This window comes from Platichthys flesus, chromosome 16, assembly GCF_949316205.1.
Source record: "Platichthys flesus chromosome 16, fPlaFle2.1, whole genome shotgun sequence".
Taxonomy (NCBI): domain Eukaryota; kingdom Metazoa; phylum Chordata; class Actinopteri; order Pleuronectiformes; family Pleuronectidae; genus Platichthys; species Platichthys flesus.
The window spans coordinates 1,171,574-1,193,265 of NC_084960.1; the positions used below are offsets into that span (position 1 = coordinate 1,171,574).

At 46.5% G+C, this 21,692-nt stretch overlaps 1 protein-coding gene across 1 annotated transcript; it reads left to right on the forward strand.

The window, feature by feature from the left end:
* The first annotated feature begins 3,731 nt into the window (after positions 1-3,731).
* On the forward strand, positions 3,732-19,943 carry brsk1b (BR serine/threonine kinase 1b). The gene is made up of 20 exons (XM_062409028.1): positions 3,732-4,287; positions 4,694-4,788; positions 6,322-6,407; positions 6,670-6,810; positions 7,487-7,603; positions 7,811-7,844; positions 7,951-8,019; positions 8,126-8,272; positions 10,053-10,084; positions 10,337-10,501; positions 10,957-11,054; positions 11,284-11,434; positions 11,541-11,601; positions 12,433-13,048; positions 13,291-13,339; positions 13,756-13,879; positions 13,990-14,091; positions 14,188-14,296; positions 14,588-14,677; positions 15,256-19,943. Exons 1-20 carry the CDS (start codon positions 4,200-4,202, stop codon positions 15,480-15,482), a joined length of 2,601 nt encoding a protein of 866 aa, XP_062265012.1. The 5' UTR covers positions 3,732-4,199; the 3' UTR covers positions 15,483-19,943.
* Positions 19,944-21,692: the final 1,749 nt, after the last annotated feature.

Genomic DNA, 21,692 nt, shown 5'->3' on the forward strand with positions numbered 1-21,692 from the left:
AGGGAGGCACCTTCACAGCGACACTTTGAAGTAAAGTACAGGTTGTGCAGCAGGAACAGTTGTGTAGTAAAATGTAAAGAATCATCACGTGTTCACGTAAATCGATCTGTAGAGAAGGAGAAACCATGTGAGACGCGGGGGTCGGTCACAGAGCGACGAGGTGGAACGGCCGTTTGACCACAGTCACACAAACAGACATCGATACATTCAGCTGTTTGTTCGGCTCGTCCTGCCCCGGGGGGGAATTCAGACACACACACACACAGGGGAGTCGATCCTCTAATGACACACCCATACACACACAGTGATTTACAGCCAGTGTGCATGTGGCTGTAACACGTCTACATACCTGAATACAGTAAAAACCTGTATCTAATTTTATATACAGAATTTCAAATGTAGAATTTATGGAAATTCATACAAAGATGTTGTGAATCTTTTTTGATTAGTCCAGATTTTCAAATATTACACAACTGAACACAAGATGGAGCCAAACCTATGAAGCGCAGTCTGAGGTATTTCAGCTTGTAGTAAATCATGATGTGGAAACTTCATACAACAGCCAGAGTGTGTGCACGTGAGCTGACTGTGCATGTGTGTGTGTGCACGGCATACATACATGTGCAAACATGTCCTGTCGTTCCAGGAATCTAACCCCCGGCATCAACATGTTAGAGAACAAACTATGTCGCAACTCACAAATATACGAACACACAGAAACTCACACACACACACACCAACACACAGCATGCACGTCTTGTGAGGACAATTTGACTGAAACTATTTAATTGAGCAATATCCAAATTTATATCTTTACACTGACAGGAAACAGTGTCACTGATCATTAACACACACACACACACACAAAGTGACACAGTGTGGTACATGGCAGCACGTGTTGCAGTTACGTGAACACAACTGCTCCACTCTGCACTTGACATCAGACACTAGGTCCCTTCACACGGGCGTCCAGCTTCATGCCTGAGGCAGATTCCACAGAGCGGGAGGGAGGGGCCCAGTTTCAGCCTGAGTCTGCACACAGGAGACTGAAGGTCAAAGGTGAGGGGTCGCACAGCAGAGAGGGACTAGAGCCAATGATTAACCCACAGGGTTTCAAACCCAATCAGTTCCCTCCAACTGTGATTCCCTAACACCGCACTAATATATGAGGAAGCAGCGATCTGATGATAAACAGAAATTAATCAGAAACACGTTTTATGTATTGGTGCAGTTCCAGCCTGTTGAGGGTCAGAGGTCAGATGTCAGAGGTCACAACCCCTCAACTAAAGGAGGTGAGAGTTTAACTTCCTCTGAGCCGACGCATCATAAAAACTAACTGTACGACAAAATATCAACTCCTCAGGTTTCACTCTGTTCTACTGTCATACAGCTGTGAGTGATGTATACACACTGATGATAATAAACACGACATGAGAATCTCCTTCTCTAAAATATCTTTAATATTTGAAGCTCGTTCATTTGTACGTGTTGAAGTTTTGAGCCTGCAGCGTAACAGCGCCACCGTGTGGTGTAATACCAGCAGCCCCCACACGGTTAGAGCTACATGAGGAAAACAGGTTCCTCGTCATGTTCAGGTTTATTCTGTGAGACACGTTTTATTTAAAATGTCACACTCATAGAGGGAACACATCTCATTTTAGATGTGGCCCCAGTGAGCACAACCTACTGCATAAAGACACTCACACACACACACACACACACACACTCACACACTCACAGAGACACACACCATTAGATAATCTGAGCTACATCGACCTGACGGCATCAAGAGATTAAGATTAGAAGGGATAAGGATTTGGGAGTCATACATCACAATGTGAACCTTAATCACAGATTCTGTTGGAGGCACATTATGAATCTGAACCGGTGCTTCGTGTTCTCTCTTCATCCACTGTGTGGTTTCAGGATATTTTTAAGAACCAGCGACTTAAGCACATAAAAGCAAAATCCCTCCGGTTGAACAATAAATATATTCATATTCCAGCGACTGGAACTCTAAAGTTTAAAAAATAAAATATTCACAGAACACACAAGAACAATATTTAGTGTACATCTACAGTAATTTAATTGAGCTTCAGGTTTCATATCTATCTATCTATCTATCTATCTATCTATCTATCTATCCATCCATCCATCCATCCATCCATCCATCCATCCATCCATCCATCCATCCATCCATCCATCCATCCATCCATCCATCCATCCATCCATCCATCTATCTATCTATCTATCTATCTATCTATCTATCTATCTATCTATCTATCTATCTATCTATCTATCTATCTATCTATCTATCTATCTATCTATCTATCTATCTATCTATCTATCTATCTATCTATCTATCTATCTATCCATCCATCCATCCATCCATCCATCCATCCATCCATCCATCCATCCATCCATCCATCCATCCATCCATCCATCCATCCATCCATCCATCCATCCATCCATCCATCCATCCATCCATCTATCTATCTATCTATCTATCTATCTATCTATCTTGATATATGTCTAGCCAAAACTGACAAAATGGACAATTTTGGTAGGAAGAACAACAAGTTAAATAATTCTGACGAATAAACTACAAACAAAAATTATCTCGTATTAGCCTATACGATATTTAAAGTGATTAATTCAGCTGTGCTTCAAAGATCATGTGTTAAAATCACTAATTATATCTCAAACACATTTAGTAAGTGTAATGATATTTTCATATTTGATGGTTTTCTCTTGTTTTGACGTTTAGGAGTTTATGGTTTTTGTTATTTCGACAGAGCAGCTTGGAGAATGATGCTCAGCTGCCTGCTGGGATCTCCCTGCATGATTTTAATAATGTTCTGTTCATTCAGGATGTTGGTGATTCTTTGGTCCATGTGGGGTTTGCTGGTTATCTCCAAGTGATGCTGCAGCCAATCACATCGCGAGGAGCTCTGCTGTAGTAAAACAGGGGGTGGGGGCAGAGAGAGAGAGGTGGGGATGAGGGACCCGGATGCTGATGCTGCCCGATGAAGAAGAGGAAAGAAAGGGAAACGCTACGGGTCACTTGTGACAGCCTGAAACATCACATCCGAGAGATTTGTCCAGATTATTCTTCTGGATTGTGCTGAGCGGCGGCCTGAGGGGGGGGATGCGCACAGAGAAGGAGCGGAAGAGAGAGGGAGCTCAGGGAGGAGGAGAGGAGGAGAGGAGGAGAGAGGGAGAGGCGGCTTCCACCCAGCTGAGGATGCTTGTTGTTTCTAGGATTTAATCACCGGGCCCTGCGCTCATCTTCCTCCGGCACCGAGCGCACCTCTCCCCGCTGCGGCTGCCCCGCACCTCGCCCTCCTGCAGGCCCCGGGCAGCCTGAGGCTCTTCGCCCTGGTGCTGTGTTTTTTCTTCTTCCTGTATTTCCTGATGCAGGGTCTGGGAGGGGGTGAGCCGAAGTGTGCACCGGATATTGGAAAACCCATTCTGCTAGCTGATGCTGTTACGATTATAGATTCTTATCCGGACGCGTCTGCACGCAGAGGAACATCCTGACCGAACCAGGCCGGACTGGGAATGTGTGAAGCTGCCTGGGACGAACATGAAAAGGTTTTTTGGACGGTAGCAGCAGCAAGGGGACGAGGAGGGGGGGGGTCCCTGATATCGATCACTCAATGGATCCAATCAGAGCTTTCTGACTTGGGATATTTGAGACTCTGCTCTTACAGAAATCAATTTGTGGCGAATGTAGCCTTCCTGTCCAGGTCTGGGTGAGGTGCTCCTGTTCGTCCAGCTGCACAGAACCAGCTTTAAACTCCTCTCTCCCACAGCAGGGGTGGAGGAGACTATTGTGGACAAACCTCACACACCCCTTCTCCTTCTCCTTCTCCTTCTCCTTCTCCTTCTCCGCTCATAAACGATGCTGCTGCAGTGAGTCACACCAGCCGATCCTGGGAAATACTTTATTCTAGGCCTGGTGATAAAGAGTGGAGCCCGGGCTGCCTCTCGCTCCCAGCAGGGACCTGACCGCATGACAAGCAAGTGCATGGGAGTATCCTGCAGGGCCCGGCTCTAGATCACGACCACGCCAGTCCTCCGCGCCTCCTCTCGTCTCCTCTCCTCGCCGCCGACTGGCATGTGCGTAACGGCGTTACGCACGGAGCAGGACCGAGCCCTATCTTGATCCGCCTCGCATCGGGAGAGAGAATTTCAGGATGAGCAGCAAGGAGTTGACGGTGGGCCTGTCCAGCCAGTACGTGGGGCCCTACCGGCTGGAGAAGACCCTCGGGAAGGGCCAGACAGGTAGGGACCTCGGAGTCCTGCAGCGATGAGGCAGGAAGACGCCTGCCGGTCGCATCAGCTGATTCCAGGGTGTTAACACCCTCATTCAGAGTCCACTTACAATCCCCATTATACCCTGATCTCATGGTGTAATCCTCATTGTGTGTCCTCTTATCTTCAGTGGTTTTATTCTGAAAGAGCCTCCTTAATTCCATAATCACGTATTTTAATATTTAGGGAGGGAAAGACTTCCCAGCAGGCCTCTGAATAAATATCCCAGTATATGATGAGATTGGTCAGTGTTTGTGACAATGTCAGTAAAGCCTCCTGAATTATGTATGACATCCCCTCCTTCCAGTTTTCACACTGCATGATGATCCTGATCCTCCAACATGTGCCTCCTCTCTGTCTCCCTCTGCCTCTGCAGGACTGGTGAAGTTGGGCGTCCACTGTATCACGGGACAGAAGGTGGCCATAAAGATTGTGAACAGGGAGAAGCTCTCTGAATCGGTTCTCATGAAGGTACAGAGCTCAAAGGACTCACTGGTCCCAGTTAGCGGACGTGGGCCACTTTTCAATGATGCGGCCCTTCTGGCCTTATTGTGTGAAATCGTAAACGTGGTCCAGATATCCCAGAACACACGTGGGCCTCCTTTCGCCCAGTTGGTTGACATGTGTTGGTTCTGTGGCTTACCTGTGGCCCAGATCTGGCAAACGGGGGCGGACCAACCAAGTGGGAGGGCCAGATGCCAGTGGGACAATGTGGGTCAAATCTGGGCCAGAGCAATTTTGCCATGTGGGTTGTGTCTCCAGTCGGTGTGCCGTCTCTGCAGCCGGGCCTGTCATCATGTTGTCTGCAGAGCTCGACTACACTCGCACCTCCGACCTACAGAGAGGGAGCTTCTGTCTGAGTCAGGCCGAAGCCCATGTGTGTGGGCCCGGCCTCTGTGCAGCGAACAATAGACATGATTTCAGTCTGTGATGAAAGCTGCTGCAGCTGAAACTCGCTGGAAGCTGTTTGTGTTTCTAATTTTCACTGATCGGACAACAAGAAGGGCAGCATGTGTTTTGGTCCAAATCTCAATATGGTCACTCTCAATTTGACGAGTTCTTTTGAAACCTGCACGTATAGAAGTAGAAACTTTAGAGATCAGGTGTCTGGTACATGTGTTACAACCTGCATACGTTAACCTGCTGTATTCTAGCGTTAGCTGCGAAATACTAAATCTAAAACCTAAAGGAAGAAACTCAATTTTCTGTGTCATAATTCTAAATGTGGCTTTGAGGTTTTGTCTTCCTGCTGCTTATTTGTGCTGAATCCTCACACCGCAGATATGTTAGCATAGCTTTAATAATTCAAACACACAATGTCATAACTTTAATCATGTGTCAGTTTATTTCTTGGCCACAGCACAAGAAGCTGGAAACGCATCACAGAGGTTTTGATTATCAGCCGTAATGTTTTAACCATCCGAGGTAGACTCACCACAAGCTACCAGAGTGTGACCCGATGTTATTTTCTCCTGTTGAAGTCTGAACGACATCAACTGCATTTCACAGAAAATGGTTTTTTTTCGTAATGTCAAGGAGAAGTTCTACACTTCCCACAATCCTCAGGTGTAACAGCGACGTCTCTGATTGGTGGAGCTCGCTGTGATCTGATGTTTCAGTGTGACATCACGTTTACAACAGAACAAACGGTATTTCTCTTTCTCACCAGGTTTAAATTCAAGATTAAACTAAAAAGAAGGTAAAGCACTTTGCAAGGGGGACTGCAGAGTTAGTGATATTAATGTGTGTTTGTCTATAACAGCGTCACATTAACATTCACTGTTTCTATAAAGGTCGTCTTTAAGTTCAACTCTGACCTCACTGACTCTAACACTGGCTTATTTACACCTTTTAAAGAAGTCACAGTTTCCTTCTGCTCCACATTTCTCTTGATGCTAACTCATCTGATTTAACTTCCTGCTGCGACTCACGTTTCCTGTTCCAGCCTCGCTAACCTCCCGTCTCCTCACTGCCCCCCCCCCCCCCCCCCCTCTGTCTGTGCAGGTGGAGAGAGAAATAGCTATTCTTAAACTAATAGAGCATCCTCACGTTCTGAAGCTGCACGATGTCTATGAGAATAACAAATACCTGTGAGTACCTCTTCATCTCGCTCTGCTCCACACTGACTCGTTCTCTTTCTGCCTCTGGATCTCTGCCAGAGTGAAACAACCTTGAGTCTTAAAGACAAATGTGAGATGAACAAAAAGACATCAGAGATATACGAGGCTGTCGAGTGTGTGTATGAGTGTGTTTGTGTGTATGTACAGCAGAGGCCCAGCAGTGACTTATGAGTATGAACACAGATCCTTCCTCCTCTTCCTCACCTCTCTGACCTCTGCCCCTCGTCTTCAGGTACCTGGTGCTGGAACATGTGTCCGGAGGAGAGTTATTCGACTACCTGGTGAAAAAGGGACGGTTGACGCCCAAGGAGGCCAGAAAGTTCTTCAGACAAATCATCTCCGCCCTCGACTTCTGCCATAACCACTCCATATGGTCCGTAACCCAGCTTTACCCCTTCTGTCTCATTCTGTACTTTAAAACCTGTTATTTGATCATTAACTAATATTCTTAATCAGCGACATGAGGACATCATTTGAGTCAGTGACAGCAACGTTTTCAAATCTTTGTTTTATCAGTCGAGAGTTACAGGGTGCTTCACAAAACCAGGTCAGCAAATGGTAGAAAAGATAATATAAAATAAAAATAAAACCATGCAGTTTTTAAATACTTTTTAAACGTTCTAAACGTGAGGGAAAGAACAGCAGCACAAAGATGTTTTACCTCTTCTGAATATTATTAACAGATTTCTGATATGAGACAATTCTTCACAGAAACCACTGGTGACATTTCACACTGGATTCTATTCTGTAAGATACTCACACATATATTTAACCACAAGTTGAGTAGAAGTAAAAGGTCTTAAATGGTGGAGGGCTCAGCGGTTACAGCGGGTCGTCCAATATCCAAAGGCTCGGTGGTTCGATCCCGGGCTCCTTTATATGAACCCCAAATTATCATTAATGTGTGATGTTAATGGGTAAATGACAAAACTGACCATAGCTGTAAACTAGAAAAACATTATAAATACACACAATTTAGCATTAAAATGGAAATATATTTAAGTAACTGTACAACATGTGTGTGTCTGTGTGTGTGTGTGTTCTTGCAGCCACAGAGACCTGAAGCCAGAGAATCTTCTCCTGGATGAGAAGAACAACATCAGGATCGCAGACTTCGGCATGGCGTCGCTACAGGTCGGGGACAGTCTACTGGAAACCAGCTGCGGGTCAGTACGAGGCCCAGTGGGACCAGTTAGGACGTCTTCTTCACGTAGTCGAGGGATTTGTTTATCAGAAGCTTTTTGGATTTATCAGATGAGACGTGTTGCTCACATCTGGAAACACCTGTTCAGTCGACTCTATCAATAAGTGTGTCCTTTGTGTGTGAAAGTTAGTGAAGTTGTGTAATCATTTCCTTTGTTCTCTCTGTCAAGGTCCCCACATTATGCCTGTCCAGAGGTCATACGGGTAAGTTACCTCCCTCTCAGTGTGTGTGTGTGTGTGTTTGTGTGTTTGTGTGTGTCTGTGTGTGTGCGTGTGTTTCTAATGCTGCCCTCCTGTGTTCATGTCTCAGGGGGAGAAGTACGACGGTCGCAGGGCCGATGTCTGGAGCTGTGGAGTCATCCTCTTTGCTCTTCTTGTGGTAAGAACTCTAGATCATCTTCATCTTCCAGCTGCTGTTGATTCTGAATTCCTGATTCTTTCCTCTGGTTTCTCATCATCCACATCTTCCTCCCGTCCTTTCCCAGGGTGCTTTGCCCTTTGACCACGACAACCTGCGGCAGCTTCTGGAGAAGGTGAAGAGCGGAGTGTTCCACATGCCTCACTTCATTCCTCCGGACTGCCAGGCTCTGCTCAAGGGAATGATAGAAGTCAACCCGGACAAGAGACTCACGGTGAGAGAGTTAAAATCCCTCCTCAAAAACAGTTTGCAGTTTAATAATAGATTCAAGGAGAGATTGTCAAAGCAGATACACGACAGGGGACGGAGGAGATGAATTATGTTCAATGTGTTATTATGTTTGGATAAACAGTCAGAATCAATATCGGCCAAACATCGTTTATGTCACAGACGTTGTTCTGTCCTGTCAGTCACTGTGAGGAGGAGGAGTGACGCTTTAAACATGACTCAGCAAGTCAGACAGGAAACTGGAGCCTAAAGATGGAGGAGCAGCCGCCACATCCATCTCACCATGCTTGCTTCAGTTGAGACTGAACCTAAATATCAGGTGTGAAGGTTCCTCGGACCACGATCAGGACCGATGCACCCAGAGCTGTGTGATGATCCATGGTTTGATTCGTCTGCAGGGAAAACACTTTATTTACCAGATATTTCATGCGGAAGAAGTGAAATAAAATAAAAGACACAGCCCCTGGGTTTGTGTCAGAGGAGTAGACATGAGGAGGAGAGAAAGAACAGAGTGCACGGATGAGTTTGTGGAGGGGAAGTGGACTCAGCCATTAGTCCTGAGGTTTTTATCTGTGTCCTCGGAGGTGGAGGTATCTGCATCTGTGTGTCATGTGACCGGATGAATGAAGCAGCCTCATCAGGAGCTGAAAGGAGGAGCACAGGCGCTGAGGGCGAAGGAGAGGACCTCGCTTCCTTTTCACCTAAATGCCAACTTTCCATGGAGACAGCGAGGCCTGAAAAGAGACGGGCAGTTCATAGAGAGACAGTGAGGGGGGGGGGAGTGAATGAATAGATGACAAAGGACTACTGGAAGAAATTCCACTGCTCATAAAGGGAAGCTGGGCTGCAGCAGGAGCAGAGACTCGTGGCTGTGAGGCAGAGAGACGGATGTGATGATGTGGAGCCGTGAAGTAACGAGCGGGTGAAACCTCTGGTCACTTAGTCGTGGAGCTGAAACGCAGCAGATCTAATCAGAGCTGTTGATTAATGGAGCCTGAAACCAGGTCAGACTGTCTCTGCTCCAGGAAACCAAACCACAGGCTGTGAACCTGTGTGTGTACTTAACGCTGGAAACAGGAGCTGTGACGGCGAGCGGACTCTTTTAGAACCGCTCGGCTTCCAGAGGTCAATCCCTCCTTCATTAGAGGAGGAGGACGGTAAAAAGAGTTTAACTGGTGGAACCAGGCCGAGCAGCTGAGAGATGATTCATTACATAAACACATTTGGTTCAGAGCAATAAAAACATTAGAAAACGTTCAACTGCAAAGGTACAAGACTGTGAGTGAGGGACATCCCATAAACCATCGCAAATGTTTGCTTTCCAATGCATTATATGTAATAATATAAAAATATCCCTGAACAAAATACACAAAATACACAAAATATTTCAACAGATTCAAAACTTCTTTACACAAACACACACACACACACACACACACACACACACACAAAGAGGATGAACGGCTACTACATGATTTCACAAACACAAAATATTTGTGTAGCTACTATGATCCCGTAGCATAGCGCCATGCTAACAGCAGCATTGGTAACATGCTCCTGTAAAGCAGTGGAATGTTAGCATGCTAACACCTGCTCATTAGCAGGATGACACATCTCATTCAAACATTGACCTTTGACCTTTACTCCCAACTTCACTAATGTTTTTAATTTTTTGATTGACATGTCATTGAATTGGTTTAAATGGAAGAATGTGTTTTGATAAAAAACAGTTCTTTAATATTGTCTTTTATTTCTGTGGGTTACAGCTTGAAGCAATACAGAAACACGCCTGGTACCAGTAAGTAACTTTCACTTTCTCTAAAGCAAGAGTAGAAATCTCTTTTCTAGTGGATTCATACTAAATATCAGATTTTAACAGATACACAGACTATGATTGATGGTTATCGTTGTAGATACAGAAACTGCTCCACATGCTTTCATCTCATCACGCATGGTTTGCTGCTGCAGCCTTTTGAAATGCCTTCATAGAAAACCTGTAGACTCTGTCCTGCAGCCTCCCTGACTCCGTGCGCTGGTGTCTTCCTGTCAGGAGCGGCCGAAACGAGCCGTGTCCGGAGCAGCCGGCGCCGCGCCGCGTGTGCGTGAAGAGGATCCTGTCCCTCACGGACCTGGACCCCGACGTGCTGGAGAGCATGTACTCGCTCGGCTGCTTCAGAGACCGGGCCAAACTCACACAGGACCTTACAAGTGAGGAGTGAGTAAATCCATCAAACACTTACGCTGCAACGACAAGACACTGTCTCCTCTGTCTCCTCTGTCTCCTCTGTCTTCTCTGTCTCCTCTGTCTCTTCTGTCTCCTCTGTCTCCTCTGTCTCTTCTGTCTCTTCTGTCTCTTCTGTCTCCTCTGTCTCCTCTGTCTCTTCTGTCTCTTCTGTCTCCTCTGTCTCTTCTGTCTCTTCTGTCTCTTCTGTCTCCTCTGTCTCTTCTGTCTCCTCTGTCTCCTCTGTCTCTTCTGTCTCTTCTGTCTCCTCTGTCTCTTCTGTCTCCTCTGTCTCCTCTGTCTCTTCTGTCTCCTCTGTCTCCTCTGTCTCCTCTGTCTCTTCTGTCTCCGCTGTCTCTTCTGTCTCCTCTGTCTCCTCTGTCTCTTCTGTCTCCTCTGTCTCTTCTGTCTCTGCTTCTAACCCTTGATTTGTGTGTTTCTGTCTTCAGGGAGAACCAGGAGAAGATGATCTACTACCTCCTGTTCGACCGGAAGGAGCGGTACCCCAGCTGTGAGGACGAGGACCTGCCGCCCAGGAACGACCTCGGTGAGCAGAGTCGTCCTTTTCATGGTCAAACCAAAAAACACTTACCTATAGATTGATGTAAATTAGCATTTCTGCGAACTCCAGCAGATTTTTAATAGATTTCTACCCAAAACATGTACACAGGAAATAAACAAATGAATAAAAAATGATTAAAAGCTTTATTAAGTTTTTTTATATCATGTGTAATATGTATTTCTGTGCGTTTGTAAATACATCTCTGTCCTCACAGACCCTCCCAGGAAGCGCGTGGACTCGCCCATGTTGACACGTCACGGCCGCTGTCGTCCCGAGAGGAAGAGCCTGGAAGTCCTCAGTGTCACGGACCAGGGGTCTCCCACCCCCCCTCGCAGGGCTCTGGACACGAGCGCACACAGCCAGAGGTTTGAACCAACACTGATGTTTGTTGAGCTGTGACACACAAGACGTTAAGATTGTAAAGTACAGGGGAACGTTTTGACGTCTGTCTCGATGTTGTGTCTTTGAAAGGTCTCGTTCAGTCAGCGGAGCGTCCACTGGTCTGTCCTCCAGTCCCCTCAGCAGCCCCAGGGTAAGAACGTCCCCCCTCAGATACCTCAGATTACATCATCTGTCCCACGTGTCCCATCCACAACATGCACGAGTCAGTTTACCGGTTTGTATTCATCCACAGCTGAAAATAGTCCCATCAAAGTGGAAGCATTGATTCCTTATTTAGGTCGAGTTTCATAGAAATCACAGAGAACAGTTGTTTTCAGGTAATTGATGAACTTAACGAACTTTAATTAACTTTAATTAACTTGAATTAACTGTAACTAACTTTAAGTAACGCCCCGGTCACACTGGATGTGCTGCATGTGCCTCACAGAGAGTTTTGTTTCTTGTATCGTGTACTTCCTGTTTCAAAGTAAAAGCACTCGAGCTGAATCCTGACATACTTGCAGGACTGGATGATTCATGGCTTCATATTCTGGTATTTAATCGAGTACATAGATCTACCTGTCTCATCTTTACTTAGAGGAAATACAGTGCAGTAGACACACACTCTGTGTAAACAACAGATCTGAGATTAGTTTAGATCTGAGGCCTTCACCCTGCGGTGGTAAATTAAACACAGTTTCCTGAGGAACCAGACAAACCAGCTTCCACTGATCTCTTTGAACTGGTTTTCCATGTCTCTGTCACCTGTCATGTTCATCTCACCTCATGGACACATCTCACTGCCTCTGTGTCACACGCTCACACGGACACACAAACATAACCCGAGAGGAGAAACCACTAACTTCATCTTGTGTTCGAGGCTTGTTGAACAACTGTGTCCATGACTCATAATTCATGACCATTACTCTCTGTCCATCCCTCTTTCCCTCCTTCTCCCCATATCTCTCTGTCTGTCCATCAGAGTCCGGTCTTCACTTTCAGCCAATCAGAAGTCACCTCCACTACCGCTCCCTCCTCCAAAGACCCCAAACCAGGAAGTGCCGCCACCAGCGCTCGGCCCACCCGCCCGGCGCCTGACCCCAAAACCATGACCCTGCCCTCAAAGGGCCCCACTGAACGGCACCAGCTTCACTCCATGAAGTCCCTCCCTCTTCAGACTCCACGCTCCCCCTCCCCGTCTCCGTCCCCGCTCCTGTCCCCCATCCCACGCTTCTTCAACTTCCCCTCGCCGTCTGTCTTCAAGTCCAAGAACTCCCAGTCGTCCTCTAACTCCTCTGCCACCCCTCCCCCTGTTTCACAGGTCACGCCTCAGGGCTCGCCGCTGCCCACTCCGCTGGGCACGCCCGTGCACCAAATTCAACACCCTTCCTCCACCACCCCTCCCTCTTCCTCCTCCTCGTCTTCTTCTTCCAGAGCCGACGGAGGGGGCGGGGCCTCGATGTCGCTGACCCCGCCCTCCAGCCCGGGCGGCAGCGGCGGCATGGCCGCTTCAAGCTCCGCCCACTGGAGAACAAGGCTCAACTCGTTCAAGAACAACCTGCTGGGCTCGCCGCGCTTCCATCGGCGCAAAATGCAAGGTGAGCCAGATCAGTGACATCACTTCCTGCCAAGTCGCCTTTAAGAGAAGCTACGGTTCAGAGAATCAGATTCTGTTATTTATTTTACTATTTATTCTACTTTGCATTTGATTCCAGGATTGAAGAAGAACCTGCATTTGCATATTTGTGACTGATTCTGTGATAATTTGCTTGGAACATGTTCCTGTCGTTAAAACTCACTTCCTCTCTCCTCCCCCTCCTCTTTCTCTCTGATGGTTTAGTCCCTACATCCGAGGACATGTCCAGTTTGACTCCAGAGTCCAGTCCAGAGTGAGTTCACACGTCTCTGTTGATAGCTCCGTGTTTTCTGTCCAAGTACAAAACATCAACACAACTACAAAAACAACACAACAGATAGAAACCACAATGGAAGCGACGACACATGATGACAGTGAAAGGATGATGACATGTTTCGGTGCAGGTGCTCAAATCTCGTTTCACTGTCAACATCTGTTGTCGCTCACGTTCGTTGTGGTTGTGTCTACACACTGCCTCTTGCATGTTAGTGGATGGGTCATTTCAGTGAGTTGTGTTGTCGTGGGCTTCAGTGATTCCCCTCATATCTGTGTGATATGTGAAATCCAATCACACCAAGTGGGGATTTACTTGATCTTGTAACGTTTGAGACGAATGGAGCTTGAGTTCACTTCAGCAGAATCACACGTGACACTCTGGTTCATCTGCAGACTGGCCAAGAGGTCGTGGTTCGGTAACTTCATCAGCCTGGAGAAGGAGGAGCAGATCTTTGTGATGATCAGAGACAAGCCGCTCAGCTCCATCAAGGCCGACATCGTCCACGCCTTCCTCTCGGTGAGTCCCGCCGAGCCTCGGCCACGACCGCCGTGACTTCATCTTCCATTTATGACTTTAACGGCTTGAGGGTTTATCTCTTCATGTGACCGTCCCGTCTTCCTCTCCAGATCCCGTCCCTCAGCCACAGCGTGGTGTCTCAGAACAGTTTCCGGGCAGAGTACAAGTCCTCCGGCGGCCCCTCTGTCTTCCAGAAACCTGTCAAGTTCCAAGTATTGCTTCATTTTTCTTCTCAGCCTCCACATTTAGGTGAAGTAATCAGAAACTGGAAGTGAAAATGCTTCTCGTTGGTTGTGACTCTTCTGTAGGTGGACATTGCTTTCTCAGAAGGAGAGAGGGAGCGAGAGAGGGAACGAGCCGAGAGGGAAGGAAGAAGACAGATGGGAATCTACAGCGTCACCTTCACGCTAGTAACAGGTACAAGGACTTTTATTCAAGAAGGAGATGGAGACACAAAGCTGGAGGTGTAACAATTCATTCTAAATAATTTTATTTTATTAATAATCAAGGTTTTATATAACAAAAAAAATCTGGACAAACAATGAAGAGTTACATTCATGAAATGCAGCTTGTTTCCACTGCCCCCAGGTGTCGAACAGAAGTCATTGCATGTTATCTGTGATGCTGGAATATTAATGATTATGAGACAATTTCAAACTGGTTTCAGGTTTGAGTGTTTCTGGATTTTAATTTCCTTTTTTTTTCCAGGTCCCAGTCGCAGATTCAAAAGAGTTGTGGAAACCATTCAGGCTCAGCTGCTGAGTACTCACGATCAGCCGTCTGTGCAGGCACTGGCTGGTGAGTCACTCATCACATGATCTCCTGATGGTCTCTGTTCTCACACACGACCTGAGGGTGAAGTCCAGAGAATCAGGTCTTCACCCAGAGTTTGTCTTTCACACATGAACAACACAGCAGGAGGTTTGACTTGTTCACAACAGCAACAAATCCTCTGCATTACTCAGGTGAGAGGTGGAGCAGCCGGAGACAGGAAGTGATGTATTAACTCCGCTGCGTAAGTCACGTGATCGTGTGTACGTCACCCGACACGTCTTTACACCTCGGGGATAATGTCCCAACGAGGAACCAGCCGGAGATTCTCTCAAAGATTCATCGTGTGTGTTGATGAAGTTTCAAACAAACGACGGATTCAAAAAGCAAAAGAACAGAAATGATACAAATATCTGAGGAGGAAGAGGAGGAGGAGGAGGACCTCCTGCTGTGTTGTTCAAGTGAAAAGACAAATTCTGGAGAAAGTCCAGACAGAGATGCTTCTCCAGAGCTCATCTCTACAAACATCCACACACACTCACACACTCACACACGTGCACTGTATCCACATGTGATTGGTTTGTTTCCGTCTGCTTTGACCTCAGATGAGAAGAACGGTCAGCTGACTCGCCAGCCCAGCACTCCCTCGCGTCAAAACTCCCGGCGTTCCGAAAGTGGATCCGACCGGGAGCGGGGGGAGCGGGGGGAGCGCCCGGCGGACGGAGGAACCGGAAGTGGGAGCAGCAGTAGCACCGTCTTACAAAGGCGAGGGTCAGGGAAAGACAAGACCAGACTCCTCTCGTCGTCCAATGGGACGCAGTCTCACCCCTGAGAAGAATGTTGTGGAAGAGAGGCCTTCCTCTCTTCCTTCCCTCTGTCCTTCCCACCTTGTTTCCTTTCCTGTTTCCTTACTTTCTGCCTTTGCCTCCTGCCGTTACCCTCGAGCAAAGGGATGGAGGAGGGGACGTTTTTCCTTGGAGCTGATCGAAGGATGTGATGGAGAAATGTTGATCTGTGGGGGAGACGGGTCGATCCCTCGTCGGCCTTCAGGACGTCGGTTCAGTTCCACCTCACCAGAGAAACACAGGAAGTGCTCACAGCCAGAGAAAGGCCTAGCTCACCCACTCCAGCCAATCAAGAAGCACATGGCCTTCCCGCTGACCAATCACACACGTGGTTCAGATGGAACAGGAAACCTCCCACCTGTCAGTCAAAGTGCTGATTATCTCCAGATCCTCACCTGGATCCTCACGTCTCCTCGACACCACCTGACCCAACATGACAAACCTGCTCCTCTCTCCTCCTCGAGGCAAATCGTTTCTCAAGCAAGGCAACGAGACGAGGACGCCCCCCCGAGGACGGAGCTAGAATTACAGAACCAGTCGAAACACGAATAATTAGCGACCTGACCGAGCTGTGTTAGTCTGAGAGAAGAGCGAATCAAAGAAATGACAGAAAATGTAATTGTCTGTGTAACGTAGCCCTAAAGGTGAAATTCACAACTTTTCCTTCGAGTGATTGAGAAACATTAAATCCCACAATTATTTCTGGATTACACTGATAAAGCTATGATACCGTGTTGCCTTTAACGGAGGAGAAAAAGTGGATAGGTAGTTAGATTTAGTCCCATTTTCAGGACACTGTAGTCACACCACAGGTAGAATCTCTCACAAGTAAAAACTCCAACACAAAACTGAGAAGAGACACAAGTGACCGAGAGCCTCTGGAGCGAACGCAGCGATGATGAAGGTCTGAGGAAGAGGCCAGGATGTACTCCGTCTTAATCGATACGTCATATGAACATTGAAAGAGTTCTCTTTTCCTGCTGTGAAGAAAAACCTTACAAACGCAAATCCACGAAAAGACACACGACTCTTCCATCATCATTAATTTAGAGCCGCTGAGTTTGGAAACACTGCCGGTATCGATTTAGTTTTAAAACTCTTGGAACTACAAAAAGCGTAAAAACTTTAAAAAGTCAATCAATCAATCTACGCAAATTTACAGAAAATTATTAAACCTGCAATATGATTGTTGGCCACTGGGAGGCAGCGTAAACTTGACACATCTACGTTTCAGTCACCTTTAACTTGAACTTGTTATTAAACCAATGTTAGCTCATGAATTCCTAGCTATTTATACACGTGAGTCTCTTTTAGTTCAGGTTTTGAAATATCGTCGGACAGAGTTCATCAAAGTTTAACTCCAGCGCGATTCGTCTAGTCACAGGAAGCAAACGTTTTATTCGCCTTTTCGCAAAAATTGGAAAATATCGTGAGGCAAAGGTTCATCACTGCTACACATGTGTGACCGCACCCTTAGTCTGAAGGAGATCACTTTAGTTTGAAAATGTACGGATGTAACCTAATACAAGACTAACTCCCTCAAACCCCTCCCCTGTACAGCAGCTGTCCAATCACAGCCAAGCGACGTGCATTCTCAGTTATTAAACTAGCTAGTGACAGAAAAACGTGACGGCTGCTGTCGAGGATCAAGTTGAATTCTTCTTTTGTTTCCGTTTCTGAAATCAAATCATTGTTTTACAGGAAATTTAAAATATCTTTTTTATTTTCTGTACGTTTTATTTACCCGGATTCTGTTTCCTTCGTGAGGACATGAACATTTCAATCAACACAGTAGTTAACGTGATTCCCGGCTCGTGTTAGGACGAGGACGAGGAAGAGGACGAGGAAGAGGACGAGGAAGAGGAGGACGTGAATGTTTATTTCCCGACTTTGTTGAATGTAATTACATTCTGAAACTCGTAGAAACTCCCACCCTCACAATCCGGTGACTCCAGGAAGGAGCAGCACGGAGACAACGAAACTCTTTCAATGTTCATATCGTCAGTTAACTCACCAGAGCAAAACGAAAACCCATCACAGCAGCTGAAGTGATGGAGACTCGAACCAAGAGGCCGGGGAAACAGGACGACCCAAACTCTTCAATGTTCCTTTGAGTTCGACCCTGCTGCCCCTCCTGAGAGAGAGAGAGAGAGAGAGAGAGAGAGAGAGGGAGGGAGGGGGACATGAACACATGAACTTTCCTCAAGAGGGAGGAGAACCCAGAAAGGAAAAAGACTTGGGTTTGTCGTCTGTCGTAGGAATTCTGCACACAAGCCTGGAAAAGAAAACACAAGTCACACGTGAAGAATGAACATTTTTAATCTTTTTCTTTCCGTTTTTTCCTCTTCTCTCACTTCTGCTCGGGTCTTTCTGTGTTCCAGTTTCTTTTCATCATGTTTTTGTGTGTTTGCCACCAGCGAAGGAAAGAAGGAGGCGCGGCGGGAACAAACCTGAATGTCACAAACTTTTTTGAAATGAGTCTGAACATATTTTTGTTCCATGTATTTATTGAAAATGTATTTATTTATTTATTTATTTTCAAAGTGTTTGTTGAAAGTGTGATTTGTAAGAGACGACGGGGGGGGGGGGGGGGGCGACAGGTAGTTATCACTTTAAATAATGAATGATTCAATAAGTACAGCCACTAACAGGCCAAAGTTTCCACTCGTCCAGTGAAATATCTCAACATCCACGCAACAAGTTGAACATCCAGGTCTCTGATTGGTTGTAGTTTGATTTGTTTAACGGAGCATCGGGTCCAAATTGAAGAATAAAACAACTTCAGGTACAAAACGAGATTAAAATAAAGTACTTTAATAAGAACAAAGTAGTAATGCTACGTCGAGATGCTTCACTTTCTTTATCTTAACGCAGGGGACAGGTAACTGATCCGATGATGTTCCCCCTCTCATGTAACGTGTAGCCTAATAATGTTAATTTATTCTCGTAAAAGTACAAATTTCCCCCGAGATTTCCACTTAAATCTGGAAATCTCCCCGATTCACAGTCGGTTTATGAGAAATCAGGACAGAACGACAGCCTCATTAGCACTTAGGTCTCAGCTGCCCATCTTCACGTGCTCCCAGCCGGTGACCCTCCACCGGGGCGTCACCGGCTGACGGCCTCTCGGTCAGGACGTTTAATAATTAACGTACTTTCTTGTCACTTTCATTCCCAGTGAAATGTTCTGTTCTCATTCAAACAACCCACTGACACAGACACTTTCCTGATCGACATGTTTGACTGATAGAAGCTCGTAGTTCACACCAGGTTCAAATATCCCCCCCGTCCTGATTCCACTGAACCTGTCGACACTCTCTGGTTTTTCTTTGCACAGAACCGTTGGAAAATGTCTGTTCTGGGTTTTCACATTAAATGTAAATGTGTCCCCCCCCCCCCGCCCTCCTTCTCATGTAATCGGAGGCTTTGTGTTCAGTCCCCCCCCCGCTCAGAGGAGGCCCCTCAGGCAGCTCAGGCTGTGACGTGCTCTCACTTCAGAAAGGCCAGAGGTCGGGGGGGCTCCACTGTTCCTGGAGCACGTGAGCAGGAGAGAGTTATGTCACCATCTTTTTTTTTAACACGAGGTCAGAGTCGACCACGACCGGCTTCAGAGAGAGGCTCAGGAAGAGACAGAAGAAGAAGAGGAGGAGGAGGAGGAGGAAGAGGAGGCTGCTCCCGCCACCGAAGAGAATCTCCCCCCTCCCTCCCTCAGTCCTCCTCCCCCCCCCCTCCACTTTACATTTGCTACTCCCTCATTCGTCCTCTTTGTAACCATCCCCGTCCCCACTGCACATATCTCACCCACGTATATAATCGACACCCCCCCCCCTTGTATACATTTTATACACCGTATACTTCGATGCAGAAGCTGTATACATTTGTATGCACTGTATGCCTGTCTCCATTGTATGCCATTCATATCTATGTAGCCTTCACTATCTTTTACCCACATCGTAGCCACTCCTCATCATCATTCTTCTTGTACCACTATAATCTCTTGTGTCCCGCCCCTGACCACCGCTTCACCTCGGGAGCCTCCCCTCCGCACAGTAGAGAAAGATTTATTTTATTTTTCATTTTTTTGTTTCCACTCGGAAATCTTCATGATGTCAGAAAGTAAAAAAAAAAAGAACAACTCGACGACGGAGGAGGGGGAGGTGTGCGTGTGTGTGTCTGTGTGTGGAGGGAGGGGGGGGGAGTGGGTCGAGAAAACACAGCTAATGACGACAACGACGACAAAGAGAAATGTCTGTAGTATAATTACAAAAAAGGAAAAGTGCACTATTATGACAACGATTATTATTGCCTGTGAGAAATACTGACCAATAAACAACAATGGAAAAATGCTCAAGTGTTTGTGTCATTATTCATTATAGTTTGTTATGAAAACTAAATCACTGATACATTTACCATAGAGTACTTAATATCCACATGAGCTCCAGGACTGAAGGATTAACATCAGACTCAGGCTGCCTCCTTCCTCCTCTTCTGCCTCCACCTCCTCATCTTCCTCATGGTGCTTCATCACTTCATCACACCGGTCCACCCTCCTCATCTTCCTCATGGTGCTTCATCACTTCATCACACCGGGCCACCCTCCTCATCTTCCTCATGGTGCTTCATCACACCGGTCCACCCTCCTCATCTTCCTCATGGTGCTTCATCACTTCATCACACCGGTCCACCCTCCTCATCTTCCTCAAGGTGCTTCATCACTTCATCACACCGGGCCAACCTCCTCATCTTCCTCAAGGTGCTTCATCACTTCATCACACCGGGCCAACCTCCTCATCTTCCTCATGGTGCTTCATCACACCGGGCCACCCTCCTCATCTTCCTCATGGTGCTTCATCACTTCATCACACCGGGCCACCCTCCTCATCTCCACGGTCCAGGTCTGCAGCTCAGACTCTGTCATCACACGGCCTTCCTCACAAACCAGCACGAGAGTTTTCAGAATTCTTGTGCTGCAGTTTAACCGACCCCAGCGACCTGACCTCTGGCTTCGGGCTCCATGACCTCTGACCTCCTGGTCAACCGCACTGACTCCTCTTCACATTTTAAAAAACGTGTTTGTGAGGTTTCAGTGCAAAACTTCAAATTGGTGTTTGATTAGAGACAAAGTGGTCCATCGGGTTCGACCTGCCGTGTCTCATGGTGTGCGACACTTCACATTAACTGTGTCCTGGGGAGATGAAGTGTGTGATCGTCTCCTTCCTGATGACAATCATGTTTTAGCTTTTGTTTGTGTGTTAAACATGTGTTTTGTGTTGAGCTGCAGGTCCTTTGTGTGTCCTGTGTCCTGCAGACCGAGCAGGAGGCCGAGTGGAAACAGAACCTGCAGGGAAGCTGCTCACGAGGAAACTGTCAAAGAGACTGAAGATAAAACACACACAGTTCACAGTGTAGTGATGACATCAGGTCAGATCAGAGATCTCCTCTGAGTGAGAGCAGCTCGGACTCTGAGCTGAAAACCTGCTGGCTCTACACAAGGCCGCTTTTCTGGGTTTGGTATTTGAACCAATCATTTCCTCCATGTGTCAGAGGGGGCCGGTTTCCAGCTGTGACGTCACGCGCAGCCTCCTGCACGGAGACTAGAGCAAAAGGGAAAGAGGTCTCACTCTGACAAAAAAACGGATTATTCACATGCATAGAGATACAACACCAGGTGCGTGTGTGTTCGGGTGGGGGGGAGGTGTTAACAGTAAAAACATTACATATATAGATCAATAAAATAAGAAATTTAATAAGATTAAGGGATTAAAAGTGCAAGTGAAAACTTCATCCACCTCCCTGCACTGTATGTAGAGAGAGAGACAGTAATGTGTGCAGATACTTTAAGTGTGTGTACACAGTAAGTGAAGTATGTGTGTTTGTGTGTGTTTGTGTGTTTGTGTGTGTGTTTGTGTGTATGTGTGTGTGTGTGTGTCTGACTTATTTTTCATGAATTCTGTTTTCTTTATTTTGTTTCCTCCAAATATTCTCTGTACTGTTCACAATGAGGTTGGTTAAAACTCTTATACAAACTTATAATTTGAAGGAAATCACTCACTACTAATACTCATTGACTTACTAATAATCATCACTAATATAATGTGATGTCACTAATCATCACTGAGGTCCGGAGGCGTTATGTATCACCTCCTCCTGACGCCTTCATGGGCAGGGCCCCAGCTCTCTGCGTGTAGTGACACATC